This window comes from Accipiter gentilis, chromosome 6 (genome assembly GCF_929443795.1).
Source record: "Accipiter gentilis chromosome 6, bAccGen1.1, whole genome shotgun sequence".
NCBI classification, from domain to species: Eukaryota; Metazoa; Chordata; class Aves; order Accipitriformes; family Accipitridae; genus Astur; species Astur gentilis.
Window position 1 is genome coordinate 7262168 of NC_064885.1, and position 21659 is coordinate 7283826.

The 21659-nt window shown below is 57.7% G+C and overlaps 3 protein-coding genes across 3 annotated transcripts in view; all 3 read right to left on the reverse strand.

Annotated features, from left to right (window-relative positions):
* The window catches only part of SUMF2 (sulfatase modifying factor 2), a 221877-nt gene that overhangs the window by 98704 nt on the left and 101514 nt on the right, over nt 1-21659 (reverse strand). The window lies entirely within an intron of this gene.
* On the reverse strand, nt 1096-2291 carry LOC126039848 (C-C motif chemokine 13-like). The gene is made up of 3 exons (XM_049803570.1): nt 2189-2291; nt 1591-1708; nt 1096-1192 (listed from the first exon to the last, which is right to left on the reverse strand). Exons 1-3 carry the CDS (start codon nt 2259-2261, stop codon nt 1096-1098), a joined length of 288 nt encoding a protein of 95 aa, XP_049659527.1. The 5' UTR covers nt 2262-2291.
* On the reverse strand, nt 3627-4299 carry LOC126039847 (C-C motif chemokine 4-like). The gene is made up of 3 exons (XM_049803569.1): nt 4207-4299; nt 3905-4019; nt 3627-3732 (listed from the first exon to the last, which is right to left on the reverse strand). The coding sequence occupies exons 1-3, from the start codon at nt 4277-4279 to the stop codon at nt 3627-3629; spliced, it is 294 nt and encodes a 97-aa protein (XP_049659526.1). The 5' UTR covers nt 4280-4299.

Below are 21659 nucleotides of genomic sequence, written 5' to 3' on the forward strand. Positions count from 1 at the left end.
GCACCACCGGCAAGCTCCAGGCGGGGATTTGCCTTCCGACAGCCCCAGAGGCGTCGCCGTGTCGGGGGGCTGCGGACCTGCTCTGCGGCCCAGCTGAGATGCCAGGGCACGGACACCCCCAGAAAGCCACTGCCAGGGGTCAAATCCCAACTTATCCCCAGTTTTGCCAGAAATACCACTTCTCACCCTGCTCCACCGGTCACAGCAGGCATACGGAGTTAGCTCGGACCCTCTGTGGCCAGACCCCTGATGGGAAGCAGGCAGATGAAGGCTGCTCCAGCCTCCTTGTGCCCCCCTGGAAACCTGCCCAAAAGCAGCTGCGTTTTCAAATTCTTGTTTTCAAGGAAATTATTGACATGATTGACAGGCCTGTTTTGGCCCACTTTCCTCTGTTTGCCAACCCCATTGCTGCCGCAGTGGCTCTAGAGACTGTGCGAGGATTTTGCCCATGAGACGAGGTAATTCCCAGGGAACTGGAGCCCTCCTGGCATGAGCAGGGCCACCCCCATGGGTGTCCATCTCCTGTGTCTGGCCGGGGCTGAAGGACAGTGCTAAACCTCCAGGCACCTCTCCTTCTGCAGCCACCCCTGTTTAACCCCTTGATCCATCTGGGAAAAAACAAAACTAACCCCCAACCCCCCCTAAAATCCCCCAAACCCAACCTTTCTCCCATTGCCAGCCTGCTCCTGCCTTTATCCCTGCCTCAATCGGCATCACACCGGGCGGGCAGCTGTCTAGGGCATCCTTAAAATCCATGCCTGGGCAGGGGCTGCTTCATCTCGGTGGGGAGCTGAGGGGTTCAGCCTCAGCCCTTTGGGTTTCCCTGCCCTTCCAGGGGCTTCCAGGACTATTCCTGGGTCCCCACGGGGATGCTGAGCCCTGTTGTGACCCCTCTTTTCTCCCGCAGGATTTATATTGTCTCACTCCAGCTGTAGGTCAGCACGAGATATTTTATTAAACCCATCGAGGGATGTACAGTAGTGTGAAGTGGGCAACAGCGTGGGAGGGAATGGAGCCAGCTCCATAGCTTAACGAGACAAGAACGTACAGATAATTGAGAGATGCTAATAAATAGAGTTTATATGGAAGGCAGCTTCACGTGGAGGTGCTGGTCAACTTCTGCTGCTGGTACTGCTGGAACCAGCTCTCCTCCGGGTCCACGCAGATCTTTCTCCCATTCCGCAGCTGCACACTGGTGGGGAGAGAGGGGCTGCGTTAGCTGGAGGGATGCGGGATCCAGCCGTGCCCTGGGAAACCCCTGCCAGCCTGGGGATGCCTGCAGCATCCTGCCCCCTGCATCCTCCCAAAGTGGTGATTTTTAGCAATCTCTGAAACCTCAGCTTCCTTCCCATTTTTCTGGCTGGCAGTTGAAATGGGGGATTTTGGGGCTATTTGGGATAAAGTGTCAAGGAGAAGGGGGGGTGCATCTGCAAAGAGCCAGGGCAGGGCACCCCCACCCATGGCACCTTTTGGGGGTGGCTCATTTTGGGGGATCCCCAAAGGCAGAACAACTGGCAGGGAAGGTGGGTGGGAGAGGGTGAGGAGCGGGGTGCCGGGGAGGAAGGCTGGGTGGGGGCCAGGTGTACTCACAGCAGGGCCTTGCGGGAGCAGTGGGAAGGCGTCATCTGGTAGCTCTTGATGATGAAGGCAGGGATTTTCTTCTGGGAGAACATCTTCTGGTAGCAGCACATGCTGTAGGAACTGCGGACTGAGAGGAGGCAAGAGGGCTCGGTGCTTTCCTATGCCTGGCACGAGGGGTGTGGGTGCTGCCCCGAGGGGTGTGGGTGCTCCCGTGGGGACTCTCCTGCTCCCCCCCCCCCCCCCCCCCCCCCCCCCATGAGGGGCGCCCCCGTGCAATCTGGGCAGTGTTGCTTTGCTCCAGGGTAGGAGCCCCCCATTCCCCTGCCAGTGGGGAGTTATTACTGAGCTCACCAGCTGGGGTACCGAGGCTGAAGCCATCCCCAAGCCTATTTTTGCTCCTTTGGAACAGGACTGGCACAGCCCTGTGCTCGAGCAGCTGGTGATTCCCCTCAGCCCCCCGGCGATGCCCCCTCAGCTCCCCAAACGCACAGCAGAAACAGGAGTTGAAGCTCTTGACCCCCTTCCCGACCCCCTAAAACCCCATCAGCGGAGGAGCCGGGGCCGGCGCTGGGGCAGCGATGGGGAAAGGCTCGGCATCGGTACTTACAGGAGACACCCTGGCTTCCAGTCCAGATTGCCGCCAGCAGCAGGGTGAGCAGGGCCAAGGAGAAGACCTTCATGTCCAACCCGGGTCTTGGTCAGTGCCAACAGCCAGCAGCTCTTACTGACTCGAGGCCACCGAGAGCTACCTGACTCTCCTGCCTGCACCTCGGCGTGATATACCCCCTGGCCAGGCTTTCCATGACAGCTTGGGACTCTCCCCGGGGAAAGAACCACCCGGAGATATTGATAAAGGGCAAGTGGTGAATGGAAATTCCTTCTCCTGGTCCCTCCAGCCCCTGCGGTACCTGAGGGCTGCTGGAAAGTGTGGCTAGCAGCCGGCAGCTCTGCGCCACTGGTGATGCACTGGGGCCGGCAGTCTATTTTGGGTTTGGTTATTGCCGCCAGCAAACCACACAGGATGATGCTCACACTTGCCAAAGCCCGCTGCGAGTTTATTTTCAAAAACCACCCATTGTCAGCTGCAATGCCTCTCTTGCAATTTTGCACAAGGGTGAGCGGCTCGGCGGTGGTCAAATTCGCCCCAGCCCACCCTGAGACCCATCACTGGCTGCCCATCGCGGTGGCTGTGCCCCTGACGGTGCTGGTCACCGTGGCCATGCCCATCACATCTCCTCCTCGCATCCACAGAGCGTGGGCTGTCGGTGGGGACCGACCAGGCACCCCCAAGGGGCAGCTCTGACTGAATTTGGGCCAGGGGTCTCCACTCGTTAGGATGGCTGACGAGGAGCGTGGGAAGCCCCCTGCTCACGGACCGTGCCTGCCTCTTGCCCCTCTCACTGGTGGCTTTCCCCAAAGCCCGCATGGACATGGTTTGGGTCCATGCACCCCCTCGGACCCCCTCGGACCCCCTCGCAGACACATGGTCGGGGATTCGGCTCTTCCCAGCTCCTGACTGACCCCAGCACTTACAGATGTGGTTTAACACCCGGGTAGGAAAACTGGCAGCAGGATCCGCCCCCTCCCCAGACACTTGCACAGACAGATGTTTGCATGCGTGAGATCACGTTTAATTCCGTTCAGTGTTTCGTACAAAAAATAGCTGCGGAGCGGCTCCCCCTTAACCCCTCTGCTGCTGTCAGGCTGGCGAATGCAGCCTCACCAGCACGCTGCTGCTGCCTGCGAGGGGTACAGGCAGCTGCCTGCATGCAAAGCAGGGCTGAAAGCATGGGGGCTGGCAGCGGGTCTGGACCCCAGCACCCCACGGGGTCGGCACACCCCATCCCGGTGGGATGCCGGGCATGGCAAAGGCCCTTTGCCTTCGGGGAGGTGGTGAGGGTCATCACAGCGTGATGGGGAGGATGTCCCCGATGAGCTGCTATATCCAAATGTGGTGTCCCTGCAGCCACCTCTGCAAAGGCATCACCTTCGCGGTGTCTCATTCCCCGTGGAGAGGACTCCCCGTGCTGCCTCCAGACGCTTCGCTAGCTGGGGATGGAGAAGGAGCTGACTTGGAAGCTCTGCTGGTACTTCCTCACCCAGGCCCTGCTTGCCTGGGTGCAGATCTCCTTCCCGCTCCTCACCCTGAAGCTGGGGCAGAGAAAAGACGGACTTACCAGGGTGGCGGTACGGGGACACCAGTGCTGAGTTTCTGAGGGTCTCGGAGGCACGGAGGATCAGGATTGGACCCACCCAAGCGAGGCACGGGGTCTGGCAGGGTCTAGAGGGGCTTTATCCCCAGGGCTGGGTTTAGGGTACTCACATCACAGCCTCGTGTGGGCACTCAGGGCTGGTGGGGTAGCAGGCGACGACGTTGTCTCTCTTGATCCTTCTCGTCTGGAATTTGAAGCAGCACTTGTCTGGCATGGCCGGGGCTCCTGGGGGGACAGTGCAAGCTTGGTTTAGCCTGGAGACCCCCACCTCCCATCTCAGCCCTCCCGCCATGGGCACGGCAGCTCTTTGGGGGGAGCCCCCTTACACCCCATGCGGGAAGTAAATCCTATGGCCCTAGGGGCTGTCCCCGTCCCCCAGCCCCGTGGGGACGTAGCGGGTGGCAGCGCTCACTCTGAGCCAGGCTCTGGCAGCACAGCGCGGCGAGGAGGAGGAGGGCGCAGACCACCCCGGCTGTCTTCGCCATGCTGGGCTATGGGAGGGTTGCTCGGTGGTGCTGGGGCAGAGCTGCCGTCTGCTGGGGTCAGCGCCGCTGGGCTGCTTTTATGGGGGAGAAGCGGGGCTGGCTTCCCCCAGGGCCAGCAGTTACGTGGGGGCAGGGGGAGGACCTGGTCCCCTGCCACGTCCCAAAGCACAGAGGGTGAACAATACTCATCCCCTCCCAGCACAGCCCTGGGAAGAGAGAAACCTGCTCCTGGGCTGTGCTTTTGGCCCCTGATGGACTTGAGGTTTTTTCCTGAGCTCCTACCTCAAGCGTTAGGGCTGGTGGTTGCTCCCAAAGTTTGGCTCAGCACCCCCATCCCTGGGGCAGGCTGCCCGCCCCATGGCAGGAGCCCCAGGGCAAGCGAGAGGGTCGGGGCATCTCCCTCGGGTGGGATCAGGACAGGGCTCAGCACCCTGCAGGGTCCCCAATAGCGGCACAAGCTCCCGACAGTCCATGTCCCCCCCCTGCACCCCAAAGTTTTGCATCCTATCGCTTTGCATCCTGGCCCAGGGTACAAGTGGCCACATATCTCCTCCCCCCTAAAAAGAGCCGTAGAGAAACAGCTTCTGTTTGGTTGTACCAGGCACGTACACGGCTCTGTGCTAGTTTTAGGGGTGTTTGGGGCCCATCAGGGCCAGGAAAGGCTGGACAGGTGGCTCTGCTTCCCTCCCCCCCCCGGCATCAAAGCAGCAGCTCATGTTCTTGGCCGTGCTGAGCTGGGAAAGGCAGGGGCCAGTTTGGGGCTTCCCCAGTGGATTTTGCCAGGCCACAGCTGCCCAAAAAGCCCCCTCTCCCCCCAGTCCCAGTAAATCCCGGGATTCATCCCAGCTGCCTGCAGCTGGCGGATAGTGGGAAGCGGTGGGGAGATGCAGACGTGCAACCTCACCAGCCCGCCAGCGCCACGCAGGGCTGGGGACGCCGATGGCACCCTGTCGGCATTTTGGCCACCCTGGGCTGCAGTGCAGCCCTGCCATGGAGACCCAGCTGGGGAGGGCATGGGGTGCTGGTCCAGGCAGGGACCTGCCCCGATGGGAACTGGGATCACATCCACGGTGGGACCGCACGTGTCCCGCCGTTTGCTCTTCTCCAAAGCCATTTCCCAGAAATCAGCCTCAATTTTTTGGGCCCCGCGTGCTGGGTAACAGCTGGGCGCAGCAAGCGGGGCTGGGCGATGCCCCAGGGCTGGCGGGTGCGGACAAGGGGGGAGGTCGTGTTTCAGTGCCTGGCTGGCAGAGCAGACCACCTTCCCGTCATCACCCCAACTCCCATTTAATCTCTCCTTGGGGAGACTTGGGGGAGCGGAGGAAAGCGGATCGCTCTGATCCCAATCCAGTGCAGCTGCCTGGCTCGCTTTTCCCTTCCTGGATCTATCCTTTCCCTCTTTTCCTCCTTCTTACCCCCACGCACTGAGGAGCTCCTGGCCCAGCCGGGGTAAATGTAGCCTCCTAAGGGTAGAAAATATTCCCTGCAATAAGAAAATCAAACAGAAGCGCAAGGAAAACAAAAGAGAGTTATTGGACTGGGAAAGGCCCCTTTTAAAGACTCCCATGCAAAATACTGGGATCCATCAAGCTGGGGAATTCCGGGGATGACGTTCCCAACACCTGCAGCATCCCTCCAACCTGAGCCCCCGCACTGGTGTCTGCCCCGTGGACTGAGCGGACCCTGCAGACGGGGTATTTTGGAGCACAGAGGATTTTCAGCCCTGGTTGGTCCCCTGGAGCTGGCAGCCCCTGAGCACCCCAAGGTCCCTGCGGCTCGCCTGTATCTCAGGAGGAATATTCCCCTTCCCATCCCTGCATCAGCCAGGATGGGGCTTTACTGGGTTGTACAGACCTGGCACCAGAGCCAGGGATGTCTATGGGGGCTCAAAGGGGCCAGAGGCACAACCAGGTGCTCCTGTGGCTCTTGATGAATTTAGGAGAAACTAGACTTCACCCTACAGGTCATCAGCCCTCCCACATTTGATGCAGAGAAGGGCACGGTACATGGGCAGACCCACTGCTGTGATGAGCAGATCCAGTCTCTGCTCTGGGGTGGCCCTGTACATCCCACAGTCCCGCATGCTCTCTGGGCTGAAAAACACCCTTTTCCTCCCTTTTTTCCCCCGTTTCATGGTGGGGGGTCCTTGCTAGCACTCAGATCTCCAGCTCTGGGCTTGGCTGCAGAGCGTGGTGAGGAGCAGAGCTGCTGGCAACAGGCCACCAGCCTCCATCCCTGCCTGACACCTCTCCCAGGGCCATGGCGTGGGGTCCTGGGGTTCTGCCGGCCCCACCTTTTATCACCCTCCCTTGCTGGGAAATCCCACGAGTGGGAAAATCCCACCGAGAAATACGGGGGATACAGGTGGGGGACCCAAGGAAATGTTGCCTCATCCCCCAATCCCTCCTGCCACCCCTGGCACGGTGGGAGTACTGGGGGCCGGAGAAGGGCTGGGGGAGTGGGAGGAGTGGGAGGTGTCGGCGCCTGCAAAACATATGGGACGGATCCTGCTCCTGCTGCCAAGAAGCGCAGGAGAAGGTGGCAAATCTGGGGGCTGGCAGAGGCATATGGGACCCTGCTGGGGGCTGAGCTCTCGTTGTCCCCTCCAATAAATTTGCAGGGGCTCCAAATCTTCCACTGCTGGGCAGGATGAGGATGTCCCGATCCCACCGGCCCCCGGGGGACAGCAGTGGATGCTGTGGCCCCGGCCACCCCACAGCTGACCCACGCGGGCATCGCTCCCCAAGGCTTCTCTGCATCCTTGAACAGAAAGCGCAAGCAGCTCCTGAGGAAACCACCGCCTCCGCTGGGAGCGTGTGGGTGCTTCATCACCTTCCGTGCTCAGAACCAGCCCCAGCCTCATCTCACAGAGTGAGTGCTGCATTGCTGGGGCTGCCAGAGAGAGCTGCCGGACACACCGGGATGCCGGCTCGATGGCACAGCCCCCCTTGGAAATGCCGCTAGCCCCTGGGTGAGAGTTGCTTTTCCAGCCATGTATGCAGATGCTTTATTGATGCTGCGGCACTTCTTGTTTCAGCTGATCGATAACCCCGGGGGAGGAAGATCTAAGTGCAGCGCCCGCGGGACGGGACGGCTGCTGCAGCTGGGGCAGCCAAAGTCATGAATGTGATCAAAGCAGCTTTCCCAGGTCAGGTCTGTTTTCTATAAAGGATTTGTTTGATTTATTCTTCTCCCTTTTAAATCTCTGTCTCGGTAGGATCAGCTTTTCCATTACCTGGCTGGGGCTGACGGCGAGATAACCACTAAATGCACAGCCTGTGCGTGCTTGTTTCCTTTTTTAAGGTCCTTGCCCAGCCCCGGCCACCCGGGACTTCCCCAAGTGCTTGCAGAGATGGTTTATATTGAGAAGCGTCCACCCTCGCCTGTCCCCAGAAAGAGGTGGCTCATAGTCATCCCCTGGCTGCCACCCACATCCCTGCGGAGCCTGGCTGGCTCCTGCCCAGGTGCCACCACCTTCCCCCAAAAGCAGCAGAGGTTTTTTTTTTAATCCAAGGCTGGAAAACCCAGAGGGCATCTGCATCTCACCCTGCAGATGCTCACTGGGATGGGAGTGGGTGTGTGGCTGCCCGGGCATCGCCCAGTACCGAGGGGATGGGCCCATCTCCTACTGTTGGAAGATGTAATCACTTAGAAATAAGATGGAACAGATGCCACCATCCTTGTCCAGGGGAGATTTCACAAGGGAAGTCACAACCAAGCACGTTAATCATGTGGGAGCAATGGTGAACACGCCGCAGGCGTTGCTGGAAGAAGCTGCAGCCGCATCACCACGCTCCGACCAGCCCGCCTCGCTCTCGCCTGCCTAACCTGGGCACGGGGAAAGGCTGGTAGCGATGCTCCCCGGCTGTGGGAACTGGGAATCCAGCGAAACGAATGGCATCACGTAGCTTTCATGTAGATCTCTGGGGTTTTGGAACCCTCTCTTGATTCTGGAGTCTGTGCTCTGCTCCTGGCTGGCAGCTGTGCCGGGGCAGCCCCCCCGCCTTTCCCGGCTGCCAGTGCCAAACAGTGGGATGTGGGTCACCCTATGTCCCCATAACGGGGAAAGCAGTCCCAAAGGGAAAGGTTTTCAACCCAAAGCTACGGGTGGGGGGCTCAGGGCACCTGTGACAGAGCTGATTCCAAAGATGAAAAGCTTTTCCTCCCGGATGACGGTCCCTCTCCCCATCACCCGGGGAAAGGGGCTTTGCGGTACCAACGTTGTGTCGTTCGGGCGGCTCGTTCCTTGGTGTTTTGTCCTCTCCCAGCTGTCCCAGGCTGAACTCTCCCCCATCCCCGGTGTGCCCCGCCGTGTGCTGCCTGACTCATTTCCCGTGTCCTTTGGCCCCCAGCATCCTGGCTGCCTCCGCACAGGGACGGCCCTGGCTGAAAAGCTGATTTCACACCAAACTCCTCTGCTTGAGATTACGATCAGGGCTGGGCTGCTCGAGTTGAGTGATCTCTTCTCCCCACCCGCCCCGCTCCCCAAACTTGGCCTTTGAAAACCCAGAGTTTAAAACTAAGATAAACCCGAAGCACTGTCTGCCTCCTTATCTGCACCCTGATTTCTGCAGGCTGCGCATGCCTCACAATTTCCCAGCAACCCAAAAGGCAAGAAGCAGCATTTAATGGTGGAAAAAAAAAAGAAGAAATACCAACAGAACAAGTAAGATGCTCATAAAATCCTCTGCACCTAGGAGCTGGGGTCAAAAATAATAAAAAAAATCACACTAGGGAGATGCTGGGCTCTCTGGATCTTCTCCAAGGACAAGACCCAGGGTGGGCAGTGCTGGCAGGATTTGGGGAGGCGGTGATGGGCAATGGGGATCAGCATCACTGGGATGTGGGGGGCTCTGCTGCACCACCCCGAATCCCCCCATGACCCAGCCTTGGGTTCCTGTGGTGTTTTTCCCCAGGCTGCGGCTATCAGCAGCTACGATCTGCTTTTGCAGCATTAGTGACTGTTAGTTTTCACACATATTTTCTGAAACCACCTGCCCAGGGAGGAAAAGACACCCAGCGGAAGATGAATACATTTGTCCCAGGACCACGCCGGGGTATTTTCCTTGTGCATCCTTTCCCTGGAACAGCTCTGAGCCGGGAAAGCTGGGACCAGCATGGCCATACAGCAGCCTGGGCATGGCCACCCTTTCCCCTTAGCATGAGTTGCTTTTTGGAAATCTCCCTAAAATACTTTTGTGAATATTTCCCAGGTCCACCATGGGAAAGCCCTTCCTCCCTACCGTCCCTCTGAGTCTGCTGTGAGGAAAATTAGAAGTGAGAAGCATTGATGTGGCAGCACGGATGGGGATGAGCACCGGCTGTGCGGGGCTGGGTCCCACTGGCCCTTGGTGGTTTTGGGACCCTGGGGCTCACTCGGGGCTCATGGCAGTGGCCGGACCACAAGCCAGGTGAGGTGCTGGCCCATGGGAGCCCTTTGGTCCCACCAAATGTCTGCCCTGGCACTGCCAGGCTGGGCGGAAGAGGGGAGAGCAGAGTTTGGGGTGCCGGCCTGGGGCACAGCAGCAGTAGAGGGGTTTCTGCATCCCTCCAAGCCTTGGCTGATGTTTTTCCTCCATTTGGCACAAGATGTCAGTGCTGGCCAAGGAACAGCTGCCGGTGCCATTTCCCCCCCTCATGGCCTGGCCGGGCCATGGTGCTCCTTCTCCATCACTTTGGGGTGCCCAGCCTGGGGTGCTTCTGGGGCCCGGACATGGTCCCCCCGCTGGCAGGGACCCACCGGGGCTTCTCCCAACTGATGGAGATGCACTGAGAGCAGCAGGTCTCAGCCAGCTCCACAGCTTCAGGTTCTTCTCCTTTGGAGACACCACGAGGCTCTCAGACACCCCTGGTCCCATGGGAATCATCTGGAGAGAAATCCAGGAGCCTGGAAGAGGAAGCAAGGGGGAGAATCAGCCCCATCCCCACATCTCGTGGCATTGCCGTCTCTGCCGCTGGCCGTCCTCTCCTTCCCTGTGGTGTGCAGGGGATGGAGAGCAGCTCTCCCAGGGCTGGCATCCCTCAGGGGGAGATGAGATGCTCCACGCTGGGAAAAAAAAAATACAAAAGGGGATACAGAGGGAAAAGAAGCTGGCAGTGAAAGAATTGAAACTCTCTACCAGCCATATGTGGAAAGGGAGGGGGGGGAAAACCCTCAAAAGAGTGTTGACAAGTCTGGAGGCTTCTGGGACCTTGGGTGACCAGAAAAATAACACATCAAAGACCTCACGTTTGCCTGAAGACAGATAAAAACTCTAAGCCAAAATGTTCTATGAATATTTAACTACCATCAATATTTAATTAGCAGATAGAAAGAGATTAAGAGCAAAGGGATCCATCCTCTCCATGTGCTCCAGCCCTGCTCCGTGGGCACGTGGGGGCTTGCAGCGGCGGCGGGGGGGGGGGCACGGCGCTGCCTGCAGCCCAGCTTGGCCCCGAGATCAGGGCACAGGGACCCTGAAGGAAGGGAAGGAGCCCCCCAAAAGGAAAGGATCTGCTTTCCTAGCCCCCCACTGCGGGGCTGGGTGAGAAAGGGGAGGGATAACTCATGGCAGACCTGGGTGCTGTGTCTCTGAAACAGCTACCCCCCCAAAAAAATCTGCCAAAAAGTCTTTTCAGTGATTCAGGATGTTCCAAAAAAGAGCACCTTTACCCCCGCCAGCTCCGGTGAATTGGCTGCTGAGGGTGACAAACAGAGCTGGAGAGTTTCTGCAGAGAGGGGGTCAGGAACTGAGCTTTCCCAGGGGATGTGCAGGGTTGATCTGGGGGGGGGGGGGGGCTTTCAGGGAGTGCAGCGCCGCTGGGGGCTGCCCAGCCTGGGGTGCCCTGCAGGGTCTGGGCACAGGGGCTGGCCCCGGGGTGGGGGGGATGCTGGAGGTGACTTGTCCCCCTGCCCTGAGTTCCTCCACCTTGTGGTCCATGCTCACTCTCCTTTGGGCTTGAAATCCCCTCCTGCCCCGGTGCCTGTGAAACTCTCTGCCTCTTGGCCACAGAAAGGTGCCAGCCTGTCCCTCAAGCTGCCCCCCAAGCTGCCCTCCCCTGCCCACGCTGCTCGGCTGCGTGCTAATGCTTCGCCCTCGGTGTCTAAACCATATGCTCCCGAGTGTCTAATCCACTCTTAATCCCTAATGACTAATCCTTTTAAGTGACAGCAATGGCTGGGGGATGGCGGGGGGGGGCGGGGGGGTGGGAGAGAGGGGATGGACACTCCATGTGCCACTGTGGTCCCCTCCTAGACCGTGTCCCCTGTGTCGGGGGACATGGCAGCAGCCCCCAGCCTCCAGCCTAACCCTTCGTGGGAGGCTCGTCCTGGGTGACCACGGTCCCTGACACTCGGGTGGGCGCTGGGAGAGGGTGGAGGATGAGGAGGGCTCGCCTTGGCCAGCCCTGGGGCTGGGGGGGAGAACTGGGGGGGGGTCCCACCACAGCTCAGCCCTGGGCTTTGGGCCCCCTTCTCCCATGTTTCGAGGTTATTTCCCTCTCTGGGACCTGCCTTAGCTGGGGAGGGACTGGAGAGGGCAGTAAAAGCCAAGCCGTGATGGATTTTCCTTGCCTGTTGGGCCAGGGAGCTGCGGGACAGGCACATAGGCAGCACTTTCGAAGTCCCCAAAATGCCCCAAAAGCTCTTCCCAGCCCTTTCCTAGCCAAACTATTGCTTGTGGAAGCGAAGGACTTCGTGGGTGCCAACCGTGAGGGTGTCTGGATCTGGGCATTTGGTGTGGACCAGCTCTCGGAGGTGAGGATGTGGGGCTGGGGGCTGGGGTTGGGGTGGTGCCGGGGACCCCCCGCACTGCCTCGACCCCTCTCTCCATCCCAGTGCTGGTCCCTACAGCCCATACCAGCCGGTCGGTGAGCCATGGTGCCACATCCTCTTGCAGCCAGGGTCATCCTGGTGGCTTCACTCTCCCAGCCGGGGTTTTGTGGCCAACCTGGTCCTCGAGCATCTCGTGAGCCATGGATGCTGTGAAACAGGGGGGTGGGGGGGTATTTCATGCCTGCTGATGGCCGCTGGCAGCGTGCAGCCAGCAAACCACTTCACCAGGCGCTTTCCCACCAGCTGGGGAGGGGTTTTATTTTCCCCTCCTGTTTTTGACGTATTTGAAGCAAGAGCCCTTGGTGTCTTTTCTCCCCACCGCAGCAGCCTGGGCAGAGCTGGAGCCCTGGCCGAGCAGTGGGAGCCAGTGGGGCTGGGAGGGGGCACAGGGGGTCCCCACCCTCCATATCCCCCAACGTGGCAGAGCCCAAGGGATACCTGAAAAATAAAACCAACCTCCCAAAGCCCAGCCTGGTGTCCTTAATCCCCAACAAAGCCAAGCCCAGCTGGCACAGGACCCGACACCCCCGTGTACCCCGCAGCAGTGTTGTCACCCCGCGGCGGTCCCTGGCCCCCAGGAGGACCGGGATTATACCAGATCACTCATGTATAAAATTGTTCCTCGTCCGGCGAGGAGCCCGTCGGCAGGGGAAGCCGTGATGGGCTCCGCTCGCCGCCTCGGCACGGAGACCTGCCGGGCCCTGTGCCGCGCGGCGATGCGGCGGCGGCGGCTGCAGTTTCCATATCTGGGCCATTCACCACTCGAGACTTTTAGCGCCCGGAGCAACGGCATGTACTGCTGATGAGTTCTTTCTGCTCCAGTAATTACAGTGAGGAATTTGTCAGAACGAGCTTTCTAAAACCTTCTTGTCTTGTTCTGATTTTACCTGGAGTGTAAAAAGTCATTAGTACGGTAAAACGGAGGCTCTGCTAAGCCAGCAAGCCATCCAGATAACGCAGTTTACATCCACTACACACTCAATATGCACCAAAAAAAAAAAGAAAAAGAAAAAAGGGAAACAAAAAAAATTGCTGGCTTTCTATTTTACCCAGATGGAGTTTTCCATGATTGAAGTTAGCAGGATGAGAAGGCAAGCAGAGAAGGTGGCAGGCCCGTGGGCTGGGCACGGCGAGATGTGCCGGCTGCTGACACCTCGTTTTCCCCCCGGCATCTGCGTCCCTGGCTGACGGGGCACGGAGCTCCCCGGCCGCCGTTCCCCTCTGGGATGGGTCAGCCCTGCTATTTGGGGCAATTTGGGTTTCACCCACAACCCCTCTTTCAGGAGCTTCTCTCCCTGCAAACGCAAGCGCGGGTTCGTCGGGTACACGCGTAGTGGTTTGGAGAGGCTCCTGCCAGCCCCAAGCCACAGCCTGTGCTGGGGCCGTGCTGTCCCCGTACAAAAAAGCCAGTGGAAAATTCACCCAGACGATGCCCCGGTTGTCCCAGGGCTGCTGTGAGCATCCCTCTGTGAGGCATTGAGCCCAGGGTGGGGAAAACCTCTCCTGATCCCATCATGGCCTGAAAATAGCATCGTTTGTGGTTTCAAAGCCTCCCAGTCCCTTCAGGCTCCGGTTTCAGGGATATTAGCAGATGTCAGGGAGTGTCTGGGGAACTCAGGCTTGAAATGAGCCAGGAAAAAAAATCATGTCAATAGGGAAAAAAAGGAGCTGATGTCAGGAGAAGTTGCGAAGCGGGTGTCAGCACCCTCCCCGCTATTTTCGGCAGGGAGCCGCAGCCCTGGTTTGCCAGCAGTGTGAGCGGGGCTCTGCCTGCAGAGGGTCACCAAGCCTGCTGGGGGGGGAGATGGATGGGTGTGATAAGACCTGGGTCTTTTTTTTAAACTTTCCAGCCAAAAAATAATTGAAATTTAGCAAAATGTATAATGTGGCCAAGAAGATTTCACTTACTGACCTCTCCTCGATCTCCCTCCGGGCCATGATGCTGGCTGGGTACCACATCCATCCCTGATGCTGCTTCATCACTGTTCTGCCTGAAACCCAGCAGAAACTCCCACCCTCTGCGGCCTTCAGGGTTTTTTAATAGGGAGGTTTAAAAAAAAGAGACGCTTCTATCTTGGGCTCTAATCAAAGCATTTTGGTTTGGATTTATTAAATGATAACTTTGGGGGGGGGCTGAAAGGAAACCCTTTGGTGGGGGTCGCTTGGATTTCAGGGTATTTCCAGCATCTCTGAAGGCCACTTCAAAGAGAAGAAATGATTGCAAGGCAGAGCACCTCTCTCTGCAGATGCAAAACCCAAACCTTCAGATTTCTTCCCTTCTTATCTACTTTCATGAGCAACTTGGCAAAGTTCAATCAAGTTTGGAAATGTTTTCGGTGTCACCAGATCTGTCTTTCAGGCCCAGAAATCCTGGGGAATAGGAGAGCATTTCATCCCCAGTGTTATCTCCTGGAGGCACCGTGACTCCCAGGTGCCAGGCAGGTATTTTGGTGCTCAGATGGCTATATGGGGAACGGTGTTTATAAACTGGGCAGCAGATTAATCCCTGTGCACAACAAAGCTCAGCTTCTGCTTTTCCCCTTCCTTTTCCTCCCTTGAGCTATTTTGGCGTGCAAAGACCCATTTTTCCCTTTGCTGCACCCTGACTCCGCACACCTGAAGGGCCCTGGTGTGGAATTTGCAGCACGTCTGGTTAATATTAATTATTCCCTCTTATTAACAATGTGAGACCCCATATCTGTGCACCCCAGAAAGGCTGCCTGCTTTGTGCTCTGTTCCCAGGGTAAATGGCAGGTGAATAAGATTAGGAGCCGTGAGAGTGCACCGTCTAAGAGCTTTAACCGGCAATTCCCAGAAATGGTGGGGAAATAATTCAATATTATTTATGTGATGCCGCTATGTTGGAGCCAGACTTGGACCATGGATCCCTGAGGCACAAGAAGCTGCCCAGGACACACAAAAGGGGGTCCTTGTTTCCACCCCCCGCCACGATTAGGCTCTGAAACAGGGTGTCAGAAGAATTAAAGGGATAGATTTGGGAGAACGGTGGTGATGGGAAGGGTCTGGGGGCTTCGCTTTCCTCCCCAGGCTCCCCTTCCACCGCTCCTGGGTGTCCAGAGCTAGATGTGGGTGTCCCCAAATGGCACCTGCAAATCTCCCCACCCCCAAGTCTGTCACCCTGTGGTGGTGGCGGGGCTGTGGAGGCGATTTGGGGTGTGTGGGGTGCCAGTAAAGCTGCCTTTGGTTCCAGTGCTGGAAAAGAACAGCGCTTATCTGGCTACTATTTTTATGTTGCTGAAAAACCAGCAGTTTTGGGTTGGCAGAGGGAAACGAAACACCGGTTCAAGGTCAAGCTCCAGTGGCTTTGGCCAAAAAACCAGAAAAATAACCCCATGCGGGTGATTCAAAGCATCCGACCTCGAGGTCCCGGAGGGGGATTTTCTTTCGTCTCTTTGCCCAAACCCAGAGCCAGAAGCTGGCCGCAGTCACAGAGAAGCGTGTGGCCGGGCGACCAGCTCTGTGGCTCCAGCTCAGCCCTTGCCTGATTTTTCTGTCCCTTTTTCTAGCCCCATCCCCAGTTTCCAGCATTTTGGCTATTGCCCCGCTCTGCAGTGCTGCCCTTGAGCCTCCTCTCCCCGCCTCCATCACAAGGATGAGGAGGGTCTGAGGATGCTGCGGGATGGAGCATCCCTCAAAGACAGCTGGAGGGCTGATCCGAGATGTTGATTTAACGTGAGTGCTGCAGTTTACTCACTAAAAGAGGTACAAATATCACCTGTCAAGCACGTAACCTGGGATTTGGTCAAGAGGAAAGAGAATTCAATTATTTGTCAGAGCATATTCCCCATCGCTTGCAGTGGCTGGCAAGGGTAGGGTCCAAAATTTGCCCTGGTGGGATGCACCCATCCCGTCCCTGTGCCACCCAAACATGCGCCCGCTCCTCAGGGACATGTGTCTTTCCCAGTGCATCCCACTCCACTGAAGCAGTGGTTTTACTGGGCTGGGCCAGGACTTCTTCACTTCCCCATCCCCTGCCCAGACCCTTCGGCATCCCTGAATAAAGCGCTGGTGATGGAAGAAGGGAGTTAAAGTGGCTGGAAAACGCTTTTAACAAGCCTTAAAACCACTTTGCATCCTCACATTGTTTCCAGTAATAAAGTCAGGTTATTACAAAAATCTATTACCATCAAAAGCCGCTGATAAACCTCCAATCCATCCGCTGTGAGGTTTAATATTCCTCCTGGAGAGCATTCCCTTTTCTGTGGCACCGGGCCCTTATCTGCCATCACCCACCTGGGCGGGCTGCGCCGCGATCAGATTGGGTTTACTATTTGCGGGGGGGTGTGCGTTTGATTTCTAATCTGCAGGATTTTGGTTTTGGCGTGCTGGAGCTGTTGGATCCCGCTGGGATGCAAAGGACCCACGGAGGGGGCGGGGGGGCAGGTGGGGAGACCTGGGTCATGCCATGAGGCTCAAAGGTGTGACTTGGGACCCCCCCCCAAAAAAACCCCCACATTAAATATGGTGATTTTATTAATAGCAAAATTATCTGCCAGCGGCTGAAGTGCAGAGCCCTGGTGTGTCATGCACCAGGGTTCAAGGGCTGTCGCAAAGTGCAGCAGCTTTTGTGGGGTGGCACGCTGCACCCCTGAGATGGGTTGGTGGCAGAGCGATGGAAAATGGTTTTTTTTCCTAAGTTTCTGGCAGTTTTAGAAAGGGGAGAGGAGAAATTTGCTTTGGGATGGTTGGAAACTACTGCTTCTCCCCCCTCCCCAAATTATGGTCAGATGGAAATGTGGAGGAATAAGGAAATTAATGAGGAATAAGGAAATTAATAAGGAATAAGGAATGGGGAATAAGGAATAAGGCATAAAGCACAAGGCATAAGGCATAAGGAAATAAGGAATAAGGACTAGGACAGGGTCCATTCCTGGCCCCAGGCTCCGATCCCAGCCCCATGGACCAAGACCACGCTTCTGCCACAGACCCTGAACAGAAAAGCATCCTCCGTGTAGCCAGGTTTTGGGGCTGCTCACGCAGGGGTTGCTGCCGGAGCTGCCGCTCACTTCCCGCCTGGGTAAGTGGGAGTCCGGGATGGAGACTTAAGTGACAAATTGCCTGCTTTTTAGTGGGATTAAAAATAGACAGCAGGCTCCTGGGATGCCACTAACGCTCTGGCAGATCTGGCTTGCGGTCAGGCTGATAACGCCGGCGCCGGCGTGTTTTCCAGATAGCTCTGGGGAGGCGGATGGGGAGACAGCGAGCCCCACGGTCCCGGGGGGAAGCAGGGCTCACCGCGGCGGGAAGGCAAACCTTGGGCCCAGGACCAGCATCGATCAGGGACCGCCGTTAATTGCTATTAGAGACACAGGGCCTTGGGGGGCTGCTTGCCCAGCTTGGGGGGCTCTAGCCCATAAGGAGGATGGGGGCTGGCAGAGCTGGTCGGGTCCCTTCCGCTCTCGCTGGGCTCCACTGTGGAGGTGGGAAGGATTTTATTCTGGTTTACCCAGGACCGGCACATCTGTAGGGACCAGGACTCAAATCACAGCTCTGCACTGGGGAGAGGCTGGTTTTGGCTTTCCTCCGCTCGTTTTGGGGTCCCTCTGCTCAGCTGCAGCCCTTGCTGCTGCCCAGGGGTCTCAGAGGCATATGATTAAGAGTGGGTAGTGCAAAAGGGGGTAATTAATTAAGATCAGTAATGGACGGAGCAGGGCTGGGCAGGTGCTCACATTCCCACCAGCCCAGCTTTTCCCATGGGAATCACCCCACTGGGGAGCATCCCTGCCTCCCCCTGCCCTGGGAGGGCTGTTTGGGGCCAGCCCTGGCACTGAGCATCTCCACGGAGCCCGCGTGGTCTTGCCAGCTTCTGGTGGTGGGATATAAATCTTTCAAGGCTGCAAATGTCTTTTTTTTTTTTTTTTTTTTCTTCTATTCTGGGTGAAGAAAATGGATTTTTTTTGCAACTCGCTTCAATGTCACTGGTATGGAGAGATGGGAGCGGATGCTGTTTGTGCACTGCAGACCCCTCCCTGCGCAGCCAAGCAGAAACTCGCTGCCTTCCCTTGCCTTCCCTTCGCATATTCTTATTTTTCTCACCGCCTGTTCTTTTGGGAGAGTTTTGTGTGTGCCGGGACAATGCCCGACGATAAGGAAAGGGACTTGTGCAGCTGGGGTGCCACGGCATCCCATAGGCCAATCCGGGGTCCCCCTGTGCTGCAGCCTACGGGCAGTCTGTAACAACACCCAGTGATTTATGGGGTCCTCGCTCTCACGAAACTCTAAATCAGTGCTGTTTCCCCAAAATTCACCTTCGGGCAGGGCTGGGACCAGGGCTGGGAGGAATGAGAGGGGAAACAGGAGAGGGGGAAGCCCCAGGGGGGAGGCTGACTGGTGGGGGGCTGCGGTGGGACCCCCAGCCAAGCTCCCTGACCTGTGGGACGCAGTGGCAGGGTGCAGCCCCATCTTTGCTGCTCTTTCATGGCCTTCTGGAAATGACCCAAAATGCAAACCCATTTTGACCTGTGCACAGGGGCGAGCTAGGGCAAGGTGAAGGGAGGTGACAAAGGACACCCTGTAAGTCGGTGGCAGGGGCTCAGCCCTTTTACCCACCTCCTGCAGAGCCCTCAAAGGCCGTTTGACTTTGCAAAGCATAGTCGCAGGTTGGGGAAACGCAGCCTGGACCCTGGCAGCCCCTGGGCGAATGGGGGACCCTCGCCCTCCATACCCAGCTCCGGGAGAGGAAGATGAGGCTGAGGAAAGATGCAATCGTCCATCAGAACCCCCGAGGTGGTCAAAAAAGGACTGCAGACGTCAGAAAAACCATCCCCATGTCCAGCTCCGTTAGCAGGGTTGATGTAAAGGATAGACCAGACACGTCACTGAAGATGTCGGGGGCTTTAATTGAGATGTGACCACCTGTAGCCAAATACTGAATCATCTTTGGCCGGATACCATCAAGGTCAGGAGCATTTAATTCAAAAAACCGCTGAGCTCTGATAGAAATTATTGCTAGAAGCCTTAAACACCAGCTTTTGCCACAAAATTGTGATCCTTTCCCTGCCTTCCCCCAAGACAGCCCAGCGGCTATCCCACTGGAAAATCCTCCCTCTCTCCCGACCATTCCCCATCCTTCCCTTCTACGTCTGGACTTTCTAAGGGCTTTATTTTATTTTAAATGGCTGCTGCATATTGAGCAGAGAAATGACGTTGAAGGAGGCTTTTTTGACCCCGGTGCTATAATTATTCCAGATTCCAGCAATGCATGTGGTTCAAATGCTCTTTTCCCTGACGCCTCCCAGCCCTGGCCGGTGGCTCCTTTCTGTCGGGTACGGGATTGCCTGTGGTTCCAGAGGCTCAGCGCCGGTGATGGGGGATGCAGGCAAAGCCCTTTGCATAGGTTTCCTGGCAGTTTTTTGCATCCTGTGAATGCCCGGGTACAAAATGAGGGGTTTTCTGCTGGTTTCAGGCATATTTTGGGTTAGATCCAATTTCTGCTGCCACCGAGGCTGCCGCTGCCCACTCTCTGCCAGCTCAAGCCTGTTCTGGCTGCAACACCAGTCCTTCTGGTGCAGGCAGCAGGTTGCTGTTAGCCCGGAGAGAGCAAAGCAAGGAGCCCAACCGAGCCCCTGCTCTGCCCTCCCCCTGCATCCCCCCCCTCGCCCCCAAATCACAGCAGCCCATTCCCACCCAGGATCTGGCTCCTCCATCCCCACCCCGGAGCTGCTGAAGGGGTTAATCCACGTTGCACAAAACCAGATGGGAAAACTATCGGCTGCTACACGAGCTCCTGAAAAATTCATGGTTCTAAATGGTCTTCCAGGGGGTTCTTCCCTGCCACGAGGGATGGGAGCAGCCCAAATCCCAGCTGGGAGCTACTAATGGCAGGAAGGAAAGGGCTTCGCTGGGCCCAGCTCCAGATGGGATCCCGTACCCCCGGGACACCCCAGCCATTACTGGGGTTGCCATTAGACAACGCTGAGGCTGACCCAGATGAATGAGCAGCTGCTCCATCGTTATCCTACCGGACACGCCAGCCGGGCAGGCGCTGAGGATGGGGCTCTGAACTCCGGGATAAAAGCTGGGCTCTGGTTTCCCCTCTCGAGGCCAGCGGGCAGGGGAGGGTTCCGCTAGCCGGAGGGGGGGCAGGTGCCCCATTTGACTTCAACAGAGCCCCGACAGCCGCTCGGGTGCCTCTGGGGGAAATTCGGGCTGTGTTTGATGACTCTTTGCTTGCAATTAGCTGCTCCAGCGCTCGGTTGCCAGCCCGGAGGGAGATCCCCCAGGGAAGCGTCTGCTGGTGTTGAACCACGTCCCATAGGCACGGAGGGGGTATGGGTGAACTCCCCCCTCCTGCTGCTGGGGTCTGACATTTTGGAGATATTTGGGTGCTTTTTGGGGTGCAGCAGGGTGGGACCGCTCTGCAATGGGTGTCCTGTAGGAGATGCTCGTGGTAGCGGGACCCTAGAGCTGCCACCGCCCCGTGCCCAAGAGCAAACTCAGCTCGACGCATCCACGGTGCCTCCGAAAACAAGGCTGCGGGATGCTCAGCCAGTTTCAGCCCTTCTCCCAGCGCCTCCCCCCGCCGCCGTCTCCGTCCCCGATGAGTGCTGTTGTGACAGGTCCAGCGAAGGGGAAAGGGAGGCCCTGCTTGCTGCCGGGGCCTCTCGCCGCTCGGCTGGCAATGGTCCTCGGCCCCGGTCAGGCGGTGCTGACCCAGGTGGCAGAGGGGGCCTGTGGCGGGGGACACGGAGCTGCCGGTATGGGGGTCCTCACCTGGAGAGGTCACGGTGGCCTTGGGGAGAGAGGGGATCCAAGATGAGGAGTATCTGGGGGAGAAGGGAAGAGAGACGGGGTGTGGGATGGGTGGAGGGGGGGAGGGATGGAGGAATGGAGGGATAGAGGGATGGATGGGTGGATGGAGGAGTAGAGAGAGGGATGGATGGATGGAGGAATGGAGGGATAGAGGGATGGGTGAGGGATGGAGTGATGGAGGGATAGGGGTGGATGGGCTGGCAGAGGGGATAGAGGGATGGATGGGAGGACGGATGGACGGATGGATGGATGGACAGACAGAGGATATAAAGGGATGGATGGATGCATGGATGGATGAATGGATGGGCAGACAAAGAGGGGGTACGTAGGGATAGATGCATGGATGGATGGGTAGGTAGACAGAGGGACAGAGAAGGTATACAAGGAAGGGTAGCTGCTGGCCGGAGAGGGAGCAGCTGACTGTCCCAGCAACCAGATCCAGAGTTAGATGGACCTTTGCTCTCATCTGAACTGCCCATTTTCACGCTCCCAAGTACCCCAGCACCGGAGAGCTGGTGGGATCTCATCCCGCTCGGCCACTGCCAGGCTGTCAACCTTGGGCCAGCCATGAGCCTGGCACTTACCGAGCCCGTGCTTGGGGGACAGCCCCCCGCCAGGCAGGCAGGTCCCCCTGCCCTCAGGGGACAGCCCAGTTTTTCTTTCCATTCCCGCAGTAGCACCTCTGTGGGGCACACACAGCTCTGATGTCAGGGCTGGACCGGTGGCGAAGCCGCTCTTGCCACGTTTCTCCCACCCTGCATCTCACCGTGGCTCTCCTTGTGCCAAAAAGGGACC